The sequence below is a fragment of the Pleurodeles waltl genome, chromosome 11 (assembly GCF_031143425.1).
Source record: "Pleurodeles waltl isolate 20211129_DDA chromosome 11, aPleWal1.hap1.20221129, whole genome shotgun sequence".
Classification (NCBI taxonomy): domain Eukaryota; kingdom Metazoa; phylum Chordata; class Amphibia; order Caudata; family Salamandridae; genus Pleurodeles; species Pleurodeles waltl.
The window spans coordinates 736061784-736088882 of NC_090450.1; the positions used below are offsets into that span (position 1 = coordinate 736061784).

The following is a 27099-nucleotide window of genomic DNA, read 5'->3' on the forward strand; positions in this document are numbered from 1 at the left end:
TTACTCTTTGCAGCTGTAATTCGGATTGATTTCCTCCAGATATAACCCCCTGTGTAAATGATCAGCTGAAGAGATACTTTAGTCCGATATTCTTCAAAGATTGAGTATTTATAAAATCTTAATTTTGCCCCTCTACTTTTAAGAGTAAAAGCTATGTTTAAACCGTGGAATTTGCTTCCTTGAACTATGCTAAGAAGGGTTGCCCTGAATAAAATGATGGTTCTGACATTGTTTCATTTTCTTTTTACAGCCATTCCATGTGTTTTAATAACATATATTTTTTTAATGTCGAGTCTATGTTTACATCATTAACTGGCAAAACAAAACTGCTAGATTAGCGCTGGGCACTTTATATGAAGGATTAGAGAAGGACAGTTTGGCACTCCCTAATTTGAGGAATTATTATTTTGCATATTTTGCACAGTACCTATCCAGATTTAATGTGAAATTTAGATCAGGAGGAATTTTTAATAACAATTTTATTCAGCTGATTCTTAGTGAATATGATATTCGAGATGTGTTAAAATTAACAAAATCACCCAAAAAAGTTTGCTATAAAAGCCTGAGGTATTTTTTTTAGGAAACGCAAGGATCTCTATATGAGATATGCAATTCCCCACATTAATACGGTTATGCCAGGGCTAAATTGGATCCTGACATAGTGCAAACTTGGGAGCGAGCTGTATTCAGCAAGTTAGTGGATTTTATAATCGAAGAAAGGTGGAAGAGCCTGTTGGAAATTTGAGAATCAATTCAAGGCAATTTGTTGCTCCTCGGCTCCTATAGAATTTTGGCCAGTATATGTAGTAGAGATCGGGCAGGTTTGGGGCAGTCAAAAATCGTAATGGCATTAGTGGAAGCTCCTGACTGTAAGTGGCCTGAATGGAATGGAAAAAATTGCTTGCTTCCACGAAGGGTCCCAATCTCTATCAAAAGGCAATTAATAAATGGGAGAAGTATGAAAGGCTGGAATTAACTAGTAAAATGTGGGATGAAATTAATATCTTAAATGTTAAGGTCCTGAGAGGAGCCAATTGGTGGAGAATGCTATTTTCCACAAAATGACTACTCGATAGACACCTGCAATTTTTAGCCCAGGTTAACCCTATGTGGTCAAGCTGCTATTTTAGATGTAATTTTGGGACTGTTGCAAATTGGTCTCATGTAATTGGGCAGTGTGTTTCTATTCAATAATTTTGAAAGAGATATTTGGATTCATGGAAAGGGTTTACCAGATAAGGTTAAGTCCTAGTACATGGTGGACAGTTTTGGGTTATGATCCTGCCACTCCTGCTAGCTCCCACATTTAAAAAACTGTTGTACTTTGCAACAGCAGTGGCAAGTTCCTTATTGCTTCAAAGGTGGTGAACTCAGTTGATCCCCACAATATGGGTGTGGGTGGCAAAAATGAAGTAATTAAGAAATAAAGAGTGGTTGTATGCTCAGGCCTGCGGGGGACTAGGAAATGTGATGAATTGGTGTGACAGTTTATGGCCAAAACATCTGGGTTGCACATAGAGGTTGATCATCTTTTATGATATCTCTTTGTTTCAATTTGTTCTCTTTATTAATGAAATGTGTGGTCTCCAGGTTACTTCTCTCTGAATTTACAGTGTGATCAAATGTGATCTGTACATGTATTGAAGTGCTGGTATATGAGTGTGATGATTTGATGCTTTTGTCGCTGTGATGGATCTCAATAAAATATATATATATATATATTTATGGTGCACTGCTATCTGTTCTGGTGAAAGTGGGCTTTATTAAAATTCAAAATAAAAAAATAAATACAGCATGCTATGAGCAGAGGTAACTAAGGGGGAAAGGAAAAGACAATCACACCTTACAAATAGTAACTGGAGAATCAGTTATACAAATTGTGCCCAGGGGTGTGGAATTTATTAAAATATCTAGTTGTCCAGGGGACAGGTTGCTTCTCAAATCTACTTGTCCTGTAAAAAGATCTACTTGTCCCTTTGGTGCCATGTAGTGCGGCGCCAAATCATGGCAGCAATCTCATTATGTAAGAGCTCTGATAATAGCCTCTCTGATTATGCCAGGGCTACTACCATAGTAGGGCTTGAATACTTGCAGTTTCAATCCCTACTTTAGCAATTTCCTTATTTTGCCACCCTTTTGCAGATCTGCATACTCGGGCTGGAGGAAGCAGTAAGCAATAGTTCCAGGGCTGGAATGCCTTTGAGTCTGCAAACCTACTAACCTGCATGTTTTAAAGATTTTCACCAGCTTCTCTCTAATATTTTCCCATAATAAGAAAGGTTGGACATTTACTCCTGACAATGGCAGAATTAGAACTTCTTCCAGGGTTGGGAAGAAAGTGGCTGGAGGGAAAATGAACTTGCAAATGCTCAATAGATTTTCACATGAGCAAATCTACACATGGTATTTACCCATGCTAAAATACAGTTCACAAATATTTTATAGGGGTACGACATATACCATGGGTGTACTTTTGTGACTTTCTTTAAGAATTTGGGGGCACATGTAGGTAGGTTCAGATTTGCGACCCGCAAATTGCGAGTCGCAAATCCGAATGTAGGATGGTGTCCCTGACACCATCTGTGATTCGCAAGGGCTTCGCAAATGCCCACCTGAATAATCATGAGGTGGGTCGCAATTTGCGACCCCCTTGCGAATGGCGGCCCTATCATGGATGGTGGCCTGCTGGAGACAGCAGACCACCATGTCTGTGACTGCTTTTCAAGAAAGCATTTTTTTTTTTTTTGTAATGCAGACCACTGCCTGCTCTGAAAAAATGTTTACAGTGACATTCACAATGGGGAAGGGGTCCCATGGGGACACCTTCCCTTTTGTGAAAGTGTTAGCACCCATTTGAAATGGGTGCAAACTGCGATTGGTTTGCGCCCATGTTCGCAAAACAATCCTACATTGCATCCGAGTCGCAATTAGGAAGGGAACACCCCTTCCTAATTGCGAGTCGCAAACCCGTTTTGCGATTCGGTAACCAGGTTACCGAATCGCAAAACTGGGTTTGTGCATCACAATGTGCTTTTTGCACGTCGCAAACAGCGAAAGTCGCTGTTTGCGACATGCAAAAAGCTACCTACATGTGGGTCTTGGTCCCTAATTAGGTCTGGTATTAACAAAGACATTTTGTTTTTATTAAACTTCTATTTCTCTCTCTTTCGGTTGGCTTTACTGTGAGTGATCGCATTCTGCTCTTCCACAAGGAGCATATTGGCACACAAAGTAGTTTTGTTCAGTGTCAGGAACTACAGTGGCAATCAGTGACGTAACGAAACTGGAGGGTGCCCCTTTGCAAAGAACATGGAGGAGCCCCCTCTCCAGACTCACTCAGGGCAGGTGCTGTGCTGAAGGGGCCACCTGGAGGGCGGCTGCGGGGCCTTTGTTATGCCACTAGTGGCAACGTGTGCTTTTAGAGTTCAAAAACATTTTGGGTTTTTTTTGCCAGTGTTTGTTACAATGTTGAGGGCCTGGTAGCTCCCACAACAATAAAGTGTTACAAAAGCCATGTCAAAACAAGACACGCATTGATGAAACTAAAAGACTTATAAAAATATGTCAGATCAGTTGGCTTTGTCAGTGTTTGTTTATTTTCATGCTTCCCATAATCGTGTTGAAAATGGTTACACTGATTTTCCATTAGAAATATTTTTTGGGAACTACTAGCATGCATCAAAACATTTTACTAAATGACACTTCATTTGCATCTAATCAGAGAGCATTCTGGGAACATTATACTTAGCCTCGTAGCCTAAACTTTTCAAACATGTGTATACACGTTTTTGTTTTTTTTGTACTGGAACCAACGTCAGTAGTGAAGTGTGACCTTAAAACATTTATTTACAGCACTCACCCTAATAATGAAGGCTTTCAAATAATGAACCATAAATACAAGTTCGAACAGCATTATCTTTTGGAAACACATTACCTCAACTGCAGAGAGTTCCACTCTTTGTAAACAGGCAGCCAAAGGGTTTGTGCTGCAGAGGGTTAGGCCTACTTTGTCCCAAGGACAAAGTAAACACAAAAACTTGTTGCCCTTGACCCCCAAACAAGATGCGGGGCCATAGGAATTCTACATCCCTGTGTACCACATATATTGTAAGGATGATATGAACAGCATCAATTTTCAAAATGTAAAATGAGTAAGAGTCACAGATGGGAACAGTGGTATGGGGTAAGTCATTTCTTAGTTGTGAAATGAAGACATCTGTGGCTGTGCTAGCAAAAGGCTTACATGTGGAATCAGATGCTGTCAAAAGTAGGGATGGAGGAATTATTTTTTTAATTAATCAGTGGTAGGCCAATGTGAAACTTCCAGCAATTAGGCACATGTCATCTAGTTTCGCATCTGCCTCTTCCTAATTACCAAAAATGCAAAATGCAGACAAAGTGCACTACAGCACAAAAGCTCCTCATTCTGAGTACACAAGACAAGAAAATCTTTGATGTCCCACACTTTCAGGGAGGGGACACTATAATTACATTTATGTAATTACTTTAAGTTAATTACACCGTCTAGCCCTCCACACTGCGTCAAAACAGGTTCCCCAGCAGGAAAGCCTATAGTTGGAACATGTCTCATAGTCAGGGCCTCTGGAATTATGCAGCAGAGAAAGGCCAAATTATGCAGCAGTGTTGACTAAATTATACGGCGAGACAGGGGAATTTATGCCGCAAAATGCAGCACATTTTTGATACATTATTACATTATTTTGTCTTTTTTTTTACAGCTCGTAATCCTGTCTGGGAAACTATTACTCGTTATTAATACCAGTTTAAAACCCAGATACAGCATTTCACTTACTCAGAAACACGTGTCACAAAGTTTTTAGTACCTTTTGATCCGTTTGAGCTAGAATCATTTTTTTGTTAAAACCTGTAGACTATGCAACAGATGATGGAATATGTGGCAAATGCAACAAATCCATAATTATGCAAAAAAAACTCTGCTGCTGCAGAATCACATAATTCCAGTGGTCCTGATCATAGTGCACCAGGAGGACCAGTAGGCAGGCGTTGCACACAAACGTCTCTGCTGGGCAACCTGCTGTGAAGTCAGGGGTCAGGGCAGTTGCGGCTCATGGGTCACAGAAGGGGTGGGGTGGCACGCGGGGGGAGGTACACATTACATTATAAAAAATATTTTTAAAAAACACTTACCTCGCTTCTCAACACACTGCTCCTCTCCTTCGTCTCGCAGCAGACACAGGTTCCCAGCCTGCCCTGCAGCCAATCCTGATGCAACTCAGCGCAGCGTCAGGATTGGCTGGGAGCGCCCAACCAGCCAGGGCGCTCCCACGCAGGCTGGGAGCCGGTGCAGGCTCTCCCCAGCCCAGCACCTGTGTTGTTGGGCTGGAGAGACCCTTCTGCGCATTCCGGCCCAAGACAGCCAGCCAAACATACATGCGCAGTGAGGGGGGTGCTGAGCACTCCCACTCTTGGTCGTCACCACCATGGCCTCACCCCTTTTCGCCAAAAAACGATAATAAACACAGTTTAGTATCGTTTTTTGGGGAAAAGGTTTGCAGCTGCCGCCCTTATGGAGGAACCGCCCCTGGGTCAGGGCAATGTATTTTATTTAATGCAGTCATTATCAAGGTAAATACATTGGCCGCACACAGTCCTCCTAGAAGCAACTGTGTTGGTCTTCCTTTTTTGCCTGGGGAACAATAGAGCAATCTGATTTTTCTCGGCAAGGGGAAAAATGGTAGGATTTCTTATTCTTTAAAATTCAGCCGAATACTTTGCTCACACATTGTGGGAACCCACCATAGTGGCCACATGTGCCATTGTGCATTCTGCTGCAGCCAATAAATGAAAATGATGTAATTCCTTGGCGATATAGAGCTTGGGACCACAGTTTGAGCCTCCCCTGTCAGACATGATCATCAGGATGCATCAATCGATGTGGTAGTCTTTCTATAATTAAAGAGCAGTGGAGTATTGATTAAGGGATGGGGCCAAGGCATGCGAATCAGGATCGTTTACAACAAGCTGTTGTGAAAGGTTTTCCAAAGGGCCTGCGAGTACCACATTTTGATTGAAGGTCTTGGGATGTTAGAAGGGATTGGAGTGAAAGGGAAGCGATTCAGCAATGAAGGACATCTTTTAGGAGCCAGCTGCCAAAGAGGTGCTTAGGGGCCACCATAGGACACCGTAGTAAAGGCAATAACCTGGGACCAATGTGATGACTGTGGGCAGTTTATGTCTGCGTTCTCCAGGTCAATGTGACCAAAGTCATATTTCGTTTCTGATTAATTTTTTGAAGACCAGTGTTTTCAGCTCTCTCAAAAAGAAGTTAAGTCAAGGTGCCAGGCGGAACTATGCTTTTGGACACAGACAGAGAAGGAGTGGTTCAACGTTTTTTGTCTTTCTACATATTTTTTCTGGTCTTGAATCTTCCATACTGTACAGCTCATGCGCCTCCCTGTACTGGTGCCTCAGGATCTGCTGCAGTACCCAGGAGAATTATTGCACAGCAAAACTGATCCACACTGCGCCAGGCACTAGCAAATCACATGCCTTCCCTGTGCACCCTTCCGCCCATGAATGTGCATATGTGCAGAAGGGGCGTGGCCTTCTGTGAGTGACAGGTTTGCACCAGGACTTGTGGGATGAATAGTAATAGATACTGGGCCTGATTCTAACTTTGGAGGACGGTGTTAAACCGTCCCAAAAGTGGCGGATATACCACCTACCGTATTACGAGTCCATTATATCCTATGGAACTCGTAATACGGTAGGTGGTATATCCGCCACTTTTGGGACGGTTTAACACCGTCCTCCAAAGTTAGAATCAGGCCCACTGTGTCTTCTTCTCCTGTGCAGCACCGAGGCCTTGAGTACTCAGGTCAGTGATTGGCTTTGACCCCAATTGAGCGGGATGTCGTATTCTAGGGAGAAGCCTTTGGAAAGTCAACTTTTCGCTGTTAGAAGAGGAATTCCTAAAGTATGGCGCTGGGGTACTCTCTCGGGATTGTGTCACAAACCAAGCCTTCTTTTGCATGGTTTTCAAATGGCTACAAAGCTTCGAAAATGGCTTTCCATGAGATCTTTTGTCACCAAGTCAGGTGTGGTTGCACCCTGTTACGTTTTAGGATCTGGCTGTCGCATCAGTAAGTAACACAGTTTATGGAGTCAACTAAAGAATGCAGAATACAGCATGTACCACAGAATGTGCCCTTCATACCCTTGTCCTCTGGAAAGCTAGATTTCCTCCTCAGAACTTACGTCTGGAGTGCTCCCACAATGGCATGATTCCTTTTGAAGGCTGCATTAATGAATGTTGTTTGCATCCTCAATCCTTCCAGCATCAATTATGAATGCATTCATCCTTTAAATGTTCCCACTGTCCATGTGTGCCTTACCGTGACTCTGTACGTGCATTCTGTGCTTGAAGTTGTCTGTCTACCACTGATAAATGCAAAGGTTTCTGCAGTGATGAGTGTGCCAGACTTTGGAATTCTTACAAGCAGGGCACCACATAGAATATGATTTTTGTCTTTACTTTTGCACAATTTCTACAAAATGGCTTTGACATCAAAATTCTTGACAGTCGAGTTGCTGTGTAGAATGGGGACTTTTATTAATAATTCATGAGCATCTGTTTTGTTAATGCGATCAAACAACATCTCCTTGGCTTCATGTGAATTTTTATGACTACCCATTCCACAATGTGCCCCCGTTCATGCCAAGCACTGTTGATCTTCATCGGGGGGGGGGGGGGGTCTTGTTTCAGTGCATTGGTATTCTAATAGCACTGAACCGATTATTCTTGAGATCGCTGCACGTTGTGTCTGGACACCGATCTATACAGCAACTCAATTGTCAGGAACTTTGTTTTCAATGTCATTTCATAAAAACTGACCAAATGTAAATACAAGAAGCACATTCCATGCAGTGTCTTGCTTGTACGGTTCCCATAGTCTAGCACACTCTTCATTGCACAAATAATAAGGTCCACGTGGACCTGCGGTGCACAGCAAGCAGCTCGTGACAATCTCTCCAAACTGAACACAAAGCAAGTTCAACCTGATCATGGGAGTGGTTCGAAAGAGCAGAGTAGCGGCAGTGTAGTACGGATGCCAGGGGCCCAATTGCAAGTAAGGAAAATGGCCCCTCTGACTGCTGTTGGAGTAGTACAATACAGCAATTATCAGGGCTCATTGGGTTCTTCCTGACTATGGCCTCGGAGTCACTGCACCTGCTGTACCAATGGTAGTTACGCCCCTGCAGGGCGGCCTTCCTCTTCATTGCTGGGTTCTCCCCAGACTGAAAATCTCGTGCTAACCGGAAACACTATTTGTCACCTATGAGAAAGAGGAGACTCTTATCTGGTCTTTCCACTCCGAATTATTGACCTTTTATTTTATATGCTTACAGCGGGTAGCATAGCTCCCCTACTGGGGGCAGTAGCTGCAGCAACGAGGAAAGATTCACCCCTGATGAATTAAGTCCAGTTATATTTGGTCATAGGGATCCCTTGTTGTGCATTGTTATTGATGAAAGAGAGTATTCACACGAATTATTATTTATGTGAACAATCTAATGATTGCGAAGAGGACAAAGGGAAAAGTTGTCACCATTATCTACAGGGCATCTGTCTTGAGGGTTTCCTGTAGCTGATCAAGAACATCTATTTGTTTGAATCCTGAAAGCAAGATAGAGGATAGATGCTGGCATCAGAATTGACAAGGACAGCCTATCCCATACCTCATCTTACCATTGACTATGTGGTTCATTTAGATAAGGTTTTCTAGCCTCAGAAGGCCTTCTGGAGCTATCGTTTTGGACCTCTGTACCCAGTCCTACAGTGCAAATGAGCAAAGTCATTCCACACTGCCGCGAGAGTGCACCAGTCTGTGACAGCATTTCTTATTTCATCTTTGTGGGAGCTCCATTTGCCCTATTTCTAGAACCGACTTGTCCCCATTCAGGCTGTGATCAGTGCCATTAGTGGACCAGGTTTCAATTGATTGCCCCCCTTTGCACACTTAGGGTGCTCCTGACACTGCCAGGGTGTGCAGATCTACAGTGCCAAGTTGAATTGCTTCTCAGCCAGATCCAGAAAGGTCCTGCCTGGTCCTTTGGGTGCCACACTGCCTGTACGAGCATGCTGCTCAGTTTCTCCAGAGGGTCAGATTGTAGGTTGACCACCTCATTTTCCTTCCTGGACTCTGAGCCACCGACCCAGTGTCACAAGCAGCTTGTTGATCACACAAGGTATCTGATTTATAAGCTGTAGGTGCACCCACACCATGAACAAGGAGATGTACAGAAATGTCTGTTTAAATTTATGATGCAAAAACTAAATTGAGGACATTTAAATCACATTTACAGACGTTTTACTATTTTAGCAAGTTTTCCCAAAGATTGCATGAAATTTGTCTGTCGTAGTTTCAGTGGTGATTTCAATGGGTTTGTGATCGCTGACCGGACCTGTGCTGGGAGACAGGTTCGGTTTTACTTCCCTTTCAAACAAGTACAGTGCTCCGGGTCGCCGGATACGATCTGTACATTGTGAACAGAGTTTTACGATCACTGAGCTGGTCATGATCGGAACAGAGGGAGTCATAGTTGTTGTCCAAAGAATAGGTGGACAGATCAGGTCTTCTGAGCGAAGGATCCTTACAGTTTTTGAATGTTGGGTTAGGAACAGTACAACAGACAGTATACTGTGACTATAACTCGTGAACACTGTGCTGATACATTGTATTGCTTGTGGTACTTGTAATTGAATTTGTTGTCTGGTTTGTTACTACTTCGTTTACTTTTTACTCTCCATTTAATTTAAGGTGTTATTAAAGTGTTGTTTTTTCCTTAAGTAACCACTCTGTCAGTACTTTGCAGCTTTAACCAAGGTGCAGTCACTGTATTGTACTATGTCTATTCTCAGACATTGCATTGCTTTCTTTGAGCCAGGCCCTCGCTCCTTTCCCAAGCCAATCAAGAGAACCAAGGACGATTTGGACGCTTTGAACACTAACTTCCAGTCGCAGGTATGATACCCAGCTCACTGGAATTGGGTACGACCATACGACTTTATTCGGCTGTACACCTAGATACGACTATATGACCTTCGGCTTATCAGGGCCGTCCATTCTCTCCATGATCACCTTTGGAGATTGTCCACACCAATAATACAAGCGAAAATACTAGTTACAGCTTTTCGAAGATTATCACTTACTTGCCCTATCGTGGGTTGCTCGACTTTTCCTAACTGACCGGACGGTCTAGCCTTGATGAAGTCACCTGAGTGACGAAACACGTGTTGGCTGCATCTCGGAGAACTTACTATCTGTTTTCGGGCAGACTTCGCCTTCAAATAAATACACTTTCCTCAACAAACTTGGGACATTTATGCATTCTACATTCGATTTCATGTTCTACCAGGGATACATATCCTTTTTACTTTGATCATATTGCTTAGTGGTGTGCTGTGGTAATCTTGTGTTCATTGTTATTGTGTACATTGGTACACACTTTTGCCCCTACTGGGTAGTAAGGCACCTGACCACTTGGCACCCATCTTGAACTGTATTTGCATTCCTTATGTATTAGTGTACTTACTCCCTGGATGTGCGGCATCTCTCACCCCGACTACCCCCCATGATACCCAGCTCATTGGTTAGAAGAAAAAAATGTTTGATCTCATCTTCGAAACTATTGTTTTGTTCCTAGAACATGACGGAACTGAGAATATTCCCGGTAGAATGCACGGGTATGTGTGTGTCTTTTCTCCTTTATACATGGTGGACTCTATGCTCGTTGTTTTGGGCACAGGAGACTGACATGGAATCGCCGCACAAAGCTGCTGGGGTGTGGTGGCAGCCCAAGTGCTTCCACCTGCGGATCTTAGGGCCACATGTAGCAAAGGGTTTTTCCCATTCTGTGTCAATGGGAAAATGTGTTCGTACATATGGCCCCTAGTCACAAGACGCCTGGTTTACCACATCTTCGGGGAACCACTGGACTTTTTACAAATGTGTAGCTTTCAAATGGAGACACTTTGAGATATGTTTTTAAACACTCTTTCTCTTCTCCCTCTTTCTCTTACTCATCCTCATTTTCTTTCTCTCTTCTCTCCCTATTCCTGGTTCATGTCTCTTTCTTTTCCCTTTATTACTTTGATCATCCTTATCTGCTCCCATTCTGTTGTAGTGTGGTCAGTTTTACGTATTTGTTGCGCTTTAGCTTCAGGCTTTAGGCCTTTGTGCACTTTGCCCTGAATATATTTTATTCATTTGCTGACAGCTTATAGCCTCTGTGCACTTTGCTCTACATGCTTTTTATTAGGCTTGGTACTGTTATTTTTCGAATAGCCAGTTCTACGGTGTTGTTTTGTTATTCATATCACACTGTTTTGCCTACTTCAGCACTGGAGTTCTCCATAACATATTTACTCTGTGTTTCAGTCAAGGATACAGTCTGGTACATTGCCGATAGACGTGGTAGGAGTTTAGACTTGGCATTCCTGCGTAGGGACATTTTGTGATCACGATGACAAGTTAGTTATAAAATCACTTCCTTGTCCCAATACACGCAAGAGGGAGATTCCGACCAGGGAACCACAACTAGACGCTGACTGCCTCGTTGCAGATGCTGAACCAAGATCACATGTCTTTGCTCAGGTATGAGGTCTGATGTCTCCACAGTGATTCTGACAGGCAAGCTAGAAGCTTAACATGCTGTGCTCTAAATAGAACAAGCAGAGGGAGAGTAGAAACTATTAGACAATATGATAGCTTTGTTCTTATGTTTTACTCTCCTGGTGACTATTTCAATCCTACTGTGTTGTATCGTTCTGGTTATTGCAGCTCACGCCTTAATATCTAAAATACAGTCGTTTTATTAAAATATTATATAAAACTTATACTGTCTTTGTCATTTGTATATGAGATCATATTGGAAATAAGAGAGTTGGTTTGGATCTGAGTGACCACGACTTCCCTGAGAAGTTCCAAAGATGTCATGCGCTCGGCTGCCAAATCATTCCTTCCTCGTGGGAAAAATGAGGCACTGCTAGTCACCCGGAGCAAAAACCGGATTTAGGGTGACAGAGTTCTTTACACGTGGGTCAGACTCAGTCCCCCACACCGTTATCGATCCTGCCGCCTAGAAATCCAGTAGTCTCATTTAGAATAATGAGAGCCCACGCGACACTGTCACCTTTTCCTGCCCTCCTATCCTTTTTTCACCCTCTCCTTTTATTCCATCCCTTCCCCCTCATCTCAGTCCATGCACTGCTTCAAAAAAAAAGAATCAGTGCGTTACAGACTGCCCCCCTCTCACCTCTGTGCCCGGTGCACCAGCTGCACCTGTGGTAGCTAGGCCTCTCTTGTATGTTATTCATCCAATGCAAATCTCCTATCCCCAGATCTTTGGTTTTGAAGAAAAACTATAGGGCATATTTACAAGCCTTATAGCGCCACTGGAGCGTCACTTTTTGTGATGCTCCGGTGGTGCTGTGTATTATGCATATTTACAAGTTGGCGCTAAGCCACTTTTTATGGCTTAACACCACTTTGTAAATATGCCCACGTCAATACACTTTTCTGCAGCAGAGGTGCATGCAATGGGTGTTGCTGTGGGCGTTCCACCGCAACACCCATTGCTTTCAACGCTGCCCCAAATTTACAAGAATCTGTAAATCTGTGGCAGCGTTAAAAACTAATGCCACCCCAGGGGTGGCCTTAGCATGGCGCAACAAGGAGAAATGTTTTAATTTCGCTTGTTTTTGCTTTTTTTATGTGTGCTGCATTCTGCAGCACACACAGAAAGAGCAAACCCGCCATGAGTTATTGTTTATGGGCAGGAAGGGACAACTTTCTGCACATAAACAATCAATCCCCTGAACACAACACCCTTGCACTATGGTGCAAGGATGCCTGCATTGGCGCTGCCAGCTAAATTTAGCCCGCTGCGGGGGAAAACGCAGGGGTGTGCTGTATTCTTGAAAATAGGGCACATCCCTGTGTTTCAAAACTAGTGCAGCGCGGTGCTGCTGATTTTGGCGCAGTACTGCTTTGCACTAGTTTGTTGTAAATTTGGCCCTATGTATGTTAATCATCCAATGCAAATGTCCTATCTTCAGATCTTTGGTTTTGAAAAGAAACTATCCCTTGCTACAAATTGCAAAAAGATAACTTCACGCTAAATAGATCTGCCACTGGCCAAACCCTATCTTCTATTAGTTCTCAATTTTCTGTATTAGATAAAACACACACTGTTTATTCTTTTCCCAGTGAATGCATATTGTATTTCATTGCCAACTTCTTACACCATGGTCCTCTTTATGAGATCAGGAGCCTGGTGATCACATCCTGGCCGAAAACTGGGGTTTATGGCCAAAACAGAATTACAAGGGGTCAGATGTTACCACGTTTGATTTTTTTGGGAGAAGTAATCATGAACTTTTTACTGAGGACAAATCCTTCAGATTGTGCTCAGAGGAGTTTGACCCCTGAAAAATGCCCAGAATTCCAGAAATCAGTATAGAAGCACCACTTTCTGCAAGTTATGTCCAATTGGATATGGGTCTATGGACAATGAAATGGTGATCCCCATGGGATGGGCCCAATGGAAGGGTACACTGCATCAGGCTACTCCCACTCAATATAGTCCATGATCACTGAAGATGTGACCTGGCAGCTAAGAATTTTTTGCGAAACCAACTTTACTGCTTTCTCATAATGACGCTTGGTACAGTTGGTTCCAATATTAGTATACAACAACTATTACAGCATTTGGGACAGTTACAATCTTCTCTGGAAGCACAGCCTCACTCATTTTCAAGACCGTAGAATGGCCACCATTTCCCCATATCTTAGACTGTTTCTCGGGGCAGCTTCGCACCTGGTGGATCGGCTGTTTCAGCTTGGTACACCAATCAACCCCACCCTCCACTCTGCCAGGACGGGGGGGGGACCTCCATTTGTGCACAATATTGCATTTAACAACCATTCTGGCCACTCCCACCATCATTTGCTTACACCAGGATTCGTCAAGAAGCATCTAAAATGTAAAAGATGGTACCCTATCCTTCACCCTTAAACTTGAATAGCCTTCCATCTTCTATTGGAGATAGAAGATAGTAGTGCTGAACCTTTTTAGGTCTGACCTAGACACAGCTAATGCTGTCTAGCCAACCTCATATAATTAAAAAAACCTTTAAAAAATGTTCAAATACAGAGAAAACGATATATATATATACACATATAGGGGGCCTTCGGGTCAGTCGTCTTCTTCCTTCAATAGATCGCTTTAACTGTCTGTCATTCATATTTTCTTTCCTCAAACCACATCATATCACACACGACAGTGCGTCAGCCCATTTCAGCCATTTGCTCCCTTGCATTTGTGCGTGCCATCAATTTTCCTGATCATATTTTCCTTCCATTATGTATCTTTTTTTATTTCTTTAGTCTTCTTTATGATTTTTAAACTACGTCTTCAAGTTCTAATTGACAGCCAACAGCACCGTTTCTTTGTGCCAATATTAATCACAATTTTAAAACTAGATAGGGTTTTCTGTACGAATCTGACCGCGAGCAAGTACTTGTACTGATTCTTTTAAAATTATGTGCAATGGCTCATTTTAAATGAATACATTTTTAGGGCAAGCTTTATTCCCTAATTTTACGTGGGAACGTGATTTGTTTTTAATAATTGTATTTCTTTTATGCATCATATGCTCCGCATAAACATAAAACAAATTAACTGTCACGGCAGCCTGCCAAGACCAGACCTCTATAAACTATGATGAATTTGTTATGATTATGGTGTTGTGACATTCAAAGTTTGTACAATACTGGGCGACGAGTATGTTGTTGGTCATGAATCGGCATTAGCGTTTCGTTGTGTTTTGACGGATACATTTGCAGCTAACCAGTTTCTTTTCATCTACCTGATAACAACAATGTTATTGAGAACACACAGCACACGATGAAACACATACTCAAACACACGGTCCTTGAGCGGCGTGGGATGTTTCTTCGAGGATTTGTTTATTTAGGGTGCTCTAGGCCACTCAGAGCCAAATTGCCCCAACCAGTGCATAATTTGAGTCGCTGGTTGCCACCACCACTCATTTTTGGGGACCGGCACTTATTTTTACACATCAGACATTTAACAGACCAAGAGAAGGAAAAACAGAGAGAACTGAAACACAGGAAGAGTTAGACGGAAAAACCGTCACAAAGGGAGAAAATGGGGACCTGCAAGCAGGTCGGCTCTAGAGGGGTGGGACCTGTGCGACTGAACTGTGCGCTGGGGGGAGGGGGGCACTGACCTTGGGGGAGAGGGGTGCCTTATTTAGCAATAACTTACGATTTAAAAGCACCTGGTGTGGAGTTCCTTGTGCATCCAGCTTTCAGGCACCAATATAGATGTCAGGATAACTCTTGTGAATAAAGTTACTGCTAGAGAGAGATCTTTTGTCTAGTGGCAGTTCTGACTCACCATAAAGTACACAGAGGATTAAAATGCCTGCTGCACAGAACAGATCTGTATTTTATATGGATAGCTGAGTGGATTAGTAAAGCCAGCCTTTACCAGCGCTCTAAAACAAATGAAATGTATATGTGAGAGGGGCTATGCACAGATGAGAGGCACTTTTGCTGGGTGGTTCTGAGGGAATCTGAGGAGGAGTTCATGAAGGAGCGCCAAAAAAGATTGTTGCATCTGGTGCCAGTGAGGCAAAAGCCGGTCCTGTCTGCAAGAGTGAGATAAATGGGTAGAGAGTGCATGGTAATGGATTAAAGAGGCATGAAGTGGATTTAGGACTGTCCAGCCTTGGCATTTGGCGCACCAACATTTAATTGCACTGGCCAAGGTCTTCTGAGCAGCGCCCTGGGCACTGGCACTGATTCTTTTACAAGTTAAGCACTGGGGCCAACTACCTCTTACACTGTAGGTATTTATGTGGCATTGCGCCCTGAGTACCTTTCCCTCCTGACGCAGGTATTTTCTGAACTCAGAGCTCCTCTCCTTCCTCTTCCATGCCATATATTTCCTTTTTTTGGGCCCCAGAGCTAATGCCTTCCTGTTTGTTGTAAGACTGCACATGGCATAGGAACCAGGGCCAACCCCTGCGTCCTGTGATGCAGATATTTTCAGGTTTCGCCACAGAGAGCCTTAGCTGTCTAAGAGATGTCATATGACCTCATGGTACCAATGAATGAAAAAGTACATCTAAGAACTAGTACCGAGAGAGCCATTGGTTTTCATGACTTTTTCCTGCTTTGCCTTTCCAAGGATGGGCAACCCACAAGGTAACGGTATTTTGTGGCTCCTTACATTGTCATTGTGTTGTTATTTCCCTCATAATTGCATCTGGCGCCTCCTTCTTTCGCTTTGTTGTCATTGTCCTCTTGTGATTACTTCTGGAGCCTTCGTCTTGCGGCGTCATTGAGCCCACAGTTCTTTTCTCCCTTTTACACAGTCATTATTCCATTTGTGATTGCACCAAGTTACTTTCTGCCTCTTACAACATCATTATTCCAGATGTCATTGCATTTAGAAACTTCCTCCTTCCATCCAAGGTTCCCTTGTCAGCAGAGTTTCTCATGACTGTGGTTCTAGAGCTTAGTTACTGTTTCTGAGCTTGTAGGAACACCCTTGACAGCGGAACCTGACCACCCCTCCTTCCGTCACACTGCTAAGATGTACCATCAAATTAGATCTAAAGACCAGTATTTCCTCTTAGTTTTAGGGTTTGCTTGAGATAGGATCTAGAACTCCCTTCCTTCCCGCAATATCTCAGAGCTTTCTAAAGCACTTGATCTAGAGGCCAGTATCTGCTCTTAGCCTGTAAGGATTCCCTTGACCATCAGATTTCCCATGACATTCTAGCTACCTTCCTACTTGTACACTGCAAAGATGTCCCATGACCCTGGATTTGGAGCCCAGAATCGGCATCATGACCTGTAAGGATTTCCTTGACTGCGGAGCTCCCTTCTCTAAGGAGCCCCTTCTTCCCTTTGCTTTGGAACAAAATGTGGGTCACTCTCACCTGATGGGAACGGGTTCGGCTGCACAGCATCCAGAAACAGGCGTACCATGCTGTAGAGGGGCCCCCATGTGCCAGGCTCTGTTTGAGCTACCACAGACACTGTGAAGTTGGCACCGAGGTCAGTAAACTGTAGCACCTCCGGGTTCTGTGAAAGTAAACACTGCTGGCCTTGGACTGGACTCAGCAGTGCCAGGGTGGCAGCCAAGGCCAGGCACCGAAGAGGGATTCCCCAGGATCTTCCCCGCCATCTCTCAAATCCAAGGGCCCCCATGTGTCGGAGAACCAGCCGTCCCGAAGAAGAAGTGCGGAGCAATCCAGCGGCCCACAAAGAAATCCGGACTGCCCACAAGCATCATGTGAGGAAGTGCCAGTGACGGGCGGGAATATTTCAGCATGTGTCCCTCAGGCTGGGCTGGCACTAAACATCACCCTCCCCGTCTGGGTGTATCTCCTTCAAGTCCTGCCACCGCCTACAGCCGGCCGGCTCTGCCAGGCCGCTCCTGCGGCCTGCTCTGCTGCTGGGATGGAGGCGATGACAGGGGTGGTTTCAGCACTCGGTTGCTGTTCAGTGCGGCGGAGCCTGTAAAATCCAAAACTTGATAGGCCGGTTTTGTGAGTGCCAGGTAAGGATAGGCTCATCACCTGAGGCGCTGGGATAAGCATCCTCGTCATTCCCTTCTTACTCAGCAACGCGGGCGGGTACACGTGCTGTGCAGCTCATGCTTTCTCAAATGAATCGTATTCACCACGCCTACGCGACCACGGAAGCATACACAACAGGTGAGTTCCGCGACAAGCCAGGAACCAATGGCTACTTTTGCTGACCAAAGAATCCCACCAATAGGGAAAAGAACAATGAGAACTACAGCCGTATGCAACACTAGACCCTGATGAACTCAGGTGCTCCGAGCAAACGGAAGCTAGCGTGCTGCCTGGGGCTTAGAGCCAGGGACGCAGCTTCTATTGGTGTGGCAGGTGCAGTGCTACCGAGGGCCTGAGGGCCCAGTGAACCATGATTATTGGTGTATTTTATAATTTAAACCGCGGTCAGAGGCCGTTCCTTTCTCAGTGCTGCTCTAGGCCCCAATACACATTTACTACATTACTGGTTAAAGCCAGTGTTAAATTCGGCAGAGACCTGGGACTTAGACAACTAAGGGCCAGATGTATCAAGCCTTTTTGCATTCACCAATGGTGCGAATGCCCGTTTGCGAATGCAAAAATGCCTTTCAGTATTTATGAAAGGCATTCGCAATGCAAATTTAAGGAATCGCTAAAATAGCGATTCCTTAAATTTGAGAGCTTGTTCAGAGAATCGCAAATTGCGATTCTCTAAATAAGAAATCGCAAATAAGGAATCCTTATTTGCGATTTCTAAACAACATGTAACAAGCAATTCCTTAATGCGAATTGGGCATTAAGAAACCTCTATTACCACCAAGTTGAACTTTGTGGTAACCATGTGCAAATTTTAAAAATGCATTAAAAATGCATTTTTTAAATTGACATGTAACGCACACATGCCTCTTTGGCATGTGTGCGCCTTACATGTCTTTAAAAAACTCCTTGGGGTGCAGCAGAGGGGGCCTTAGGCCCCCTGCACCCTGGGGTTTGCATTTCCCAAATTTGCGAATTCCAGTTAGGAATTTGTAATTTGGGAAATGCTAAATATTCGCAAATATGGGCCTACAGGCCCATAGGTGCGAATGGGGCCGGTATCGCAATTTGTGATTCGGTAATAGCATTTGCGATTTTTAAGAAATCGCTATTACCGAATCGCAAATATGATACATTGCATTTTGCGAATCAGAAATAGCGATTTCTTAAAAATCGCTATTTCCGAATCGCAAATGCCTTTTTTGTTACATCTGGCCCTAATTCCCCAAGAAGAGCTGGGACTTAGAACACGTGGGCTAGGCATAAGGAAACTATGACTCTTAGAGCAGAAGGGGGCAGAATTTGAGTACCCAGGGGACTTAGAATACATGTAGCAGACAACTGGGAGCCAAGAAATAGAGTAAAAGATGAAGCATTTAGAAGCCAGGGAACTCAGAATGCATTGATTGGGCAATTGGGCATCATGAAATGTAGAGCAAAATGACCAGCTCTTGAGAAGCTGTGGGATTTAAAACAAATGGACCGGAGATTATGCAGTCATGGGACTTAGAGCAGGACAGGGCACTGAGAAGCTGCTAAATGTAGAGCAATTGGACTAGATATTGCAGAACCACGAGAAACAGCGCAACAGTGATTGCATATCGTAAGCCCTGAGATTTAGAACAAATGGACCAGACATTGAGGAAACATGAGAGAGCAAAAAGGGCCAACAACTGCAAAGTGATGGGGCTTAGAACTAATCAGTGCTTTAAATGGGCCAGTACTGTCTGTTACTGAGTAGCAGCACTTTAGTATTTTGAGAGGGAGAGTACCTGCACTTCTCAAGATAAACATAATACTTTTAATTAGAGAATACCGGCAAAATGAATTCTTCAAATGTGCCCAGGAGCATGGGATCCAATGAATGTGACTTGTAGTGAGTCCACAGGTTCCAATACCCACTGGGTGTAAGTGGTTCCGGCACCTTAGAGAGAGGCCTGATTCAGGAAGTGGAAAGCAATGGGGTTACTATAAGCAATCTAGGGAATTTGTACATGGATTTCCACATTATGTTTGCATGCATTTGGGGTGATGGCACTTCACCTTGGAGCTCAAACCTTTTATTGGGACAATAGGAATTTAAATGACCTTGAATGCCACGGAAAACAAAGAAGGTTGGATCAATGCTGTCAATAAACGATTCAATTAACAGCCTGTGATTTGTTTATTTTCCAATATAAGCCATCTTCTTTAAATATGCACTGCAACACTCACTAAACTTAGGTGGAAATTCAATAGTTGGTGCAAACAGTTACACCATAAATACATGCATAAATATTGTGGAGAACAATGTGTTTAGTTCTAGCCTTGTCTGTAGTCCAATAAAGATTAAATGAACCTGTTGGTACACAGATGAGTAGTTGATAAAGACGATGGTGTCCTGGGAGCTGAGTCATGTTGTAGATGGCTCTGTGAATTATACACTTGCGTCTAACATGCAGTGATATGAAAATTAGGAGTCTGCATCTTGGCAAGGCAGACTCAACCCTCCAAGGTAGGTACATTGAGTACCACTGAATTGTCTAAGAGTAACATTTATTACTTAGAGCGCTAGAAAATATCAGAAGCCTGGTATGAATGTGGTGTATACAAATAAGCTATGCGGGTAAGGCTCACAATGAAACTCGTGCTTAGTGGTTTTTGGAAATTATGAGAAAGAACAGGCTCCAGTCTGGTGGATGAAGGCAGCCCAGGGACTCCTGTACTAGAATTAAAGAATGGCCAGACAGACAACCAGTATATTTTTGAGAAAAAGCTCTAAGTGAGAATGTTGCACCAAATTGTAACTGGAGTGAAAGAGCTGCAGTGCAACAAAGACGGCTGTATACCCTCCCCCCGGATTACTGCCAGCAGGGAGAGTCAGACCCTAGGACAGACAGGCTTCCTTGATCAGGTCGAACAAATTCCACCTCAGCGAGTTCCTTTTCCCCATTTGCAGTACTCTGGGTGATTCATGCACTGTAAAAATATCTTCTGGCTTCACCAGCCACCAGGGCCAGCTTCCCTGTCTCCATTCCATGTCCAAAACAGGGCCTCAGACAGAGTTGCTACCCTCTCAGATAGGCACTCTGGTAGGGACCTGAGTTTCAGCCTGCATAGATGCCAACTGGATATCAACCGGAGCCCAGCCAAACCCTCTTAGATGCGTTTGCTGTCCTTAGGGCTCCTTTGTTTGCCACCCGTAGGGCTCCTCCTGACACTTGCTCATGTCAGGGAGGAGCTCAGATCTAGTTGGGGCAGCGAAAAATCCAGGTTGGTGGTTCCCAGTGTAATCAAAAGGTAATGGGCCCATCTGTAACAACTTGGGTCTTTTGGCTATGGTGTCATCGGACCCCCATACGGAGGACCCTCAAACTGGAAACCTATTAGCACCTGGCTCTCAGGGTAGGGAGGGAGAGCAGTTCGAGGGTCACTCAGGAGAGGTGTTGTTACATAGAGACTTCCAACTCAGCAGCACAACAAACAACGCTTAATAAATCATTGTTCAGGCAGAGCGTTTTCTTTTAAAAAGGAAATACTGTATTACACAAAAAACTAAATACTAGGTGCAAGTTAGCAAATACATACAGAACAGCAGGTGGAAATAACCTATGGGACAACCTCAAAAGGGCCTGATAACCTATAGGGGCACAGTAGCCCCCATCTTCGATGGAAGCATCTTCAATAGTTGTGCACTAGCATGTTCTAGCCCCTAAGAAGAAATACTACACTTGCACATGCCATAGCATGAGGAGTTCATTAGTAAAAGGCAGGCCTACTGGCTTTCCCAGAGTGTCACCATAATAATCAAATTCAGAGCATAAGCACTTCAACCATAATGAGTTTCAACACTATCCGATATTTTACGCGTTAAAAGTAATATAACCTGAAAAGAAGTTTCATTTGCACATAATGTCGTGTAACGACAAAACATTCAAACAGTGAACATGTCAGTGTAATTGTTTACATTGACACAGTTGCCTGGCAACCTCAGAAAAGACCTAGTAAGAAAGGTCCACCCCTGAGCCCCAGGCTAATGTTTTAGCTCCCAGAATGCTCAAAACACCATAGAAGTCAGCAGGAGAGGAGCAGCTTAATATGAAGAAAGAAAAATTGACTTTTTGCAAGAGTATTTCGACAAATGTGTAGTTGAACAAAATAAATCCCAAATTTGCATCTTTATGAGGTACACAATTGTGAATTTTAACATATTGTATAGTTCAGGTGAAATGAAACATTTGCATACCCCTACTGTAGAAACGAAGCATAGTTTCACAAATAGAAATGGTTTATAGAATCAAAGTTCAACATTGAGCATGACAGACTGCTCTATTCATGTCTAAGATGAAAGGGAGGCCCACATATGGAAGTCGTTAGTCGGGGAAGAGAACACATGGAAATGTTGGAAAGAGGCACGACATAGGCTAATATATAGGAACGGTACCTACAGACATAGAGCAGGTATAGTCTAGATTGGCGCAGGCTAGGGCAAAGAAATTAGGTGATGGGTGACCAAAATATGTGCCAGGGATAACTACATGTTGTGGCAAAAAACAAGGCAAATTATGCAAAAGGAAATGCAAATTATGCATCATAAGATTAAAGGCAAAGAATATGGCGCATTGTATGACATTACCACCTATTTTTTACATTTTAAAACACTATAAAAAAGGAGTTCAAAAGCCATTGAAAATACGTAGGTTGCTCAATAACGAGAAAAAAGACTTTCAGTACATCCTATTTTAAACTTTATTTGATAACAATTAATGTATTTGCTAGGGGCGGAGGGGCGTCACCCCACTGGTTTTTCAAAAAGGAAAAATAAAATGATAGTAACATACATTACGTTACAATCATTTTATTTTTCCTTGTACGGCGGGGCAGGGACGGGCTGGAGGGAGGGGGCGAGGAGGGCTATGTGCAAACAAAGTGCGCTTGTCTTTTTGGCCAGCCATGTTCAGCAGGCCAAAATGAGATGAGCACTTTACATGTTCTCCACCCTGCTATGTACCACAGCTGGGTAGAGAACATGCACAGGCTCCCATTCCCAGTCTGAGTGGCGAAGCAAGCCGCTCAGACCAATCATGAAGGTGCTGTCAGCAGCATCGTGATTGGCTGGGAGCCTGTGCAGCTCGGAAGAGGACAGAGGGGAGACGAACGTGTCTCTCCACGAAGGTAAGTGTTTTTTTGTTTTAAATTTTTCTTTTTTTTTTTTACCCCCCATCCCTTTGCACCCTGTCCCACCCAGCCACCCCTGTTCAGTGGCAGCCGCCACTGGTGTTTGCATTGCATAGTTACATGGAATCACTGAAACAGGAAATACACTTTTGCATTAAAGACCAAAATAGTGTAAAAAAGTATTCAGTGTTGCACTACGCATATCTTCAGTTTCAGGTTTACCATTGATCTTTACATTATATGTGTTAGACCTGTCAGTCTTCCGGTGGTCTTCCCCCGAACATTTTGCTTTCTTCTTCAATTTTGCTGATCTCGTTTTATTTTGGCCTTAGGGCTGTGCACTTTACCACTGCTAACCAGTGTTAAATTATGTGTGTGTTCACGTCCGAAAACATAGTAAAATATGTTTACACCAAACTGGCACATTTAATTCACTTGTAATACCCTGGTAAAATGGTACTATATGCACCCGGGGTCAGTAAATTAAATGCTACTAGTGGGCCTGTAGCACTCGTTGTGCCACCCACTTTAGTAGCCATTCAATCATGTCTCAAGCCTGCCATTGCAGTCTGTATGTGTAGTCTTAAACTGCAATTCCAACCTTGCAAAATAAACCCTTTGTCAGGCTTAAACCTTCCTTTTTAATACATACAAGTCATCCCTAGTGTAGGCCCTAAACAGCTCATAGTGCAGGGTGCAGTGTAATTGAAAAGTTAGACATGTACTTTTAACTTTTACATGTCCTGGTAGTGCAAAACTGTTACATTTGTTTTTCACTACTGCAACTCTTGCCTCTTTCATAGGATAACATTGAGTTACCTTATTATATTAAATAAGTGTTAACTCATAATTGAGGGCAGGTATGGATGTCAAGTTTGGTCACTATAGAATTGTAATTTAAAACCCTCTTTAAAGATAAAGTCTGATTTTAAGTCACAATTCTGAAAATGCCACTTTTGGACAGTTGTCATTTTCTTGTCCTAACTATTTTGGTACTTGCATCCGTACCCTGGGTTACAACACTAAGACGGTCATTATGAACACGGTGGGAAACACAGCCGACCGCCATGACGGCGGTGAACAGATTTCCGCCATTGGCGGTGAATGGTAACCCGCCATATAATGAACGAAAATCCCAACCCTGCCAAAAATCACCAGACCACCACTCCCCGCCATGAGCCTGTCGGTGGGCATCCCGGACCTCACCACCCCGCGATGGCCAAGCACAACCACATCCTGCCCTCCAAATAATGATGCACAAATCACCTTGGCGGACAGTGGAGGCTGAACGACCATTGGCGACTCCGACCGCCACGGGCGGCAAGTGGACTCAACAGCAAGAAGTACACACATTGGATAAGTGTGTAACCCACACACCTGACACACATCCATAACCCCATAAAACACCCCCAGACATACCCCATAAACCTTTGCAACGAAACCAGGCCAAGAAGACAGAGAGCACCAGAGGCAGACATCGAACGCCAGCATACAGGAGAGGCACACTGACCCACGGAAGGGCACCCTCACCGCGTTCCCAGCCCCGACACCATTCACCACACTCACCATGTCACTCCCCAAACATCCACACTTCACTGAAAGGGAGTTAAGGACCATGGTGAACAAGATCCTGAAGGTGGAGCCACAAATATTCGGGGCCGAGGTGCAGCACACACCCATCACAAGGAAGATGGAGCTATGTCAGACCATTGTGAACAGGGTCAATGCAGTGGGACACCATCCACGCACCAGGGACGACATCCGGAAGAGATGGAACGACCTGCGGGGGAAGGTCAGTGGCATGGCATCAAGGCACCACATCGCAGTGCAGAAGACTGGGGGAGGACCACCACCAACACCACCAGAATACACAGACTGGGAGGAAAAGGTACCGGCCATCCTGCACCCTGAGGGACTCACTGGACTCACTGGAGGAATGGACTCGGGTAAGTCATTTACATATACCCCATATACACCATACCTGTAATGCATGCACCACCCCACCCCACCCACACCTACCAGGACCAACACCCCACCCAGGCATCAGCCACTAAATCCACCCCCCTGCATGACCACAAACCCACTAACAGGCCCACATCCCTTCCCCTGTGCACAGTCACCTACCCTTGCAAGTACCCACAATAGAACAGCACCCCCACCACAATGCAACCCCACACTCAACACTAAATGCAGTGTCAACCTCACAAAGGCACCCTGTAAGGCCACTGAAAGTAACCCCAGCACAAAATATCCCAGTCCTGTTCACCTCAAACGTTCATACAGCTGTAACATACATGTCTATGTCCCCCAACAGGCACCACCACCAATGCAACCCTAACAAACGGGACAAGGAATGCCAGTGCCCCCCAGGGAGACAGAGTCACCTCACAGGACACTGGTGAAGGATCCCTGGACACTGATGAGCAGGCAGGCCCCTCACACAGTCCTGGACTCTCACCATGCAGCAGCCCCACCCAGGAAACCACTGTCACCCCAACCACCCAGTCAAGACCAGCAGCCCAGGGCAAGCGTCCCCACACCGGTGTATCCAGGCCACAGACTGGTGGAACACAGGTACAGAGGCCACAGTCTCCCACTCCCAACATACAGGAAGGCGAGGGCCCCAGTACAAGTGGTACTGCCAGACCTGTGCAGGGGACACAGGCACAAGGGGCTAGGGCAAGTGCAAGGGTGGCAGTGGGCCAGGGGGGAGGCCACAGGATGGATGCAGCAGCCCAGGACGTGATATCAGAGGTATTGGGGGCCTACCAGGATACCCATGACAGGTTGGCACAGATTGTGTCCACCCTGGAGCACAGTCAGAGGATGCAGCAGGAACACCACCAACAAGCCATGGAGCAGTGGAAACAGCACAACACCACAATGGCCACCATAGCAGGAACACTGCTGCAGCTGGTCCAAAACCAATCGGACACCCACACAGGACAAGAGGCCCCCACTACAGCGCCGGACACCCACCATGAAAATACACCATCAGCAGAAACATCCCAGGATCTCACAGGAAACCCAAGTGCCTACCATGCCATCCTCTGAAGATCAACAGCAGGCACCCAAACAGACCCTCAGGCCAAGATATGGCACTGGAACCCCAGAAAAGAACAAGGCCCCCTTCAAGAAGTAACTCAGCAACAATCTGCACAACAACCATCCCACTCAATCAGCCACCACACATTGCTAAGAGGCAATATGAAGTAATGTAAGAAAAGATGGACCCATCATTAGTACCAACAAGGCTGCCACCATGTTGGTCTTGAGGACACCTACCCCTAACGACGTGCAATCACTGTAACTAGCACTAGTCACTCACTTCAACCAATAAAACACATATCACACCTGTAACACTATCCCCTGTGTCAAATTGTGAACAAAGTGAAGTATGGATGCAACTGGCTGATAACTACTTCATTGTCAAATCTGTGCATGAAGGGAGTCCTGTGTGCCTAAATGTTGGCAATAAGTAAATGCAGAAAATTTCAATCTGTACCATGCAGAAGTGGACCATGTTTCACCTATCTGACTGAGCACACTGACAGTATGTGTCATGAACCCCAATGTCTGGCCCAAGTCCCACACAGTTACTGGAAGTAGAGTTGTATCCGTTGGGTCCTGGAATTGACATCTTCCCCTTCCTCATCATCACCATCACTCTCCTCACCTCTCTGAGGTAGCTGGTCAGGACATACAGCACCCTCCTCCTCCGAAAGGGGGATAGAATGTTTCACTGCCACGTTGTGCAGCATGCAGCAGGCCACCACTATTCTACACATCTTTTCAGGCCCATAGGCCAAAGAACCCCCAGAGACATGTAGACAACGAAATCTAGCCTTCAGGAGACCTATAGGTCACTCTATCACCCTCCTAGTACGTCAATGGGCCTCATTGTAATTCCTCTCTGCATCCGTCCTGGGATTCCTCACTGGTGTCAGGAGCCAACGCAATTTTGGATAGCCAGAATCACCTAGAAAAAGGTGCAATACAGAGTTGTCGTTGTTATGCCCCTTAGTCAGACAGTCTGGCATGTGTCAATTAGTGACAGGCACACTTACCTATGATCCGCCCTCTGGCCTCTTGGAGTTGTTCCATCCTGAGTGGCACACTACTGTTCCTCAACACAAAGGAACCATGGACTGAACCTGGGAACATGGCATTCACATGTGAGATGGCACTACATACCAATTGGATGTTCATGGAGTGAAAGTTCTTTCTGTTTCTGCACACCTGTTCACTCACTCTTGGGGGGGTGG

At 44.5% G+C, this 27099-nt stretch overlaps 1 protein-coding gene across 2 annotated transcripts in view; it reads right to left on the reverse strand.

Annotated features, from left to right (window-relative positions):
* The window catches only part of PROM2 (prominin 2), a 409319-nt gene extending 391625 nt beyond the window's left edge, over positions 1 to 17694 (reverse strand). Inside the window, exon 1 of one of the 2 annotated variants that reach the window (XM_069214431.1) lies at positions 17021 to 17694. In XM_069214431.1, coding sequence (XP_069070532.1) covers positions 17021 to 17291 — 271 coding nt within the window. In that variant the 5' untranslated portion in view covers positions 17292 to 17694. The remainder of the gene's footprint in view (positions 1 to 17020) is intronic. The other variant, XM_069214433.1, reaches the window with a different exon arrangement.
* Between the last annotated feature and the right edge of the window lie 9405 nt (positions 17695 to 27099).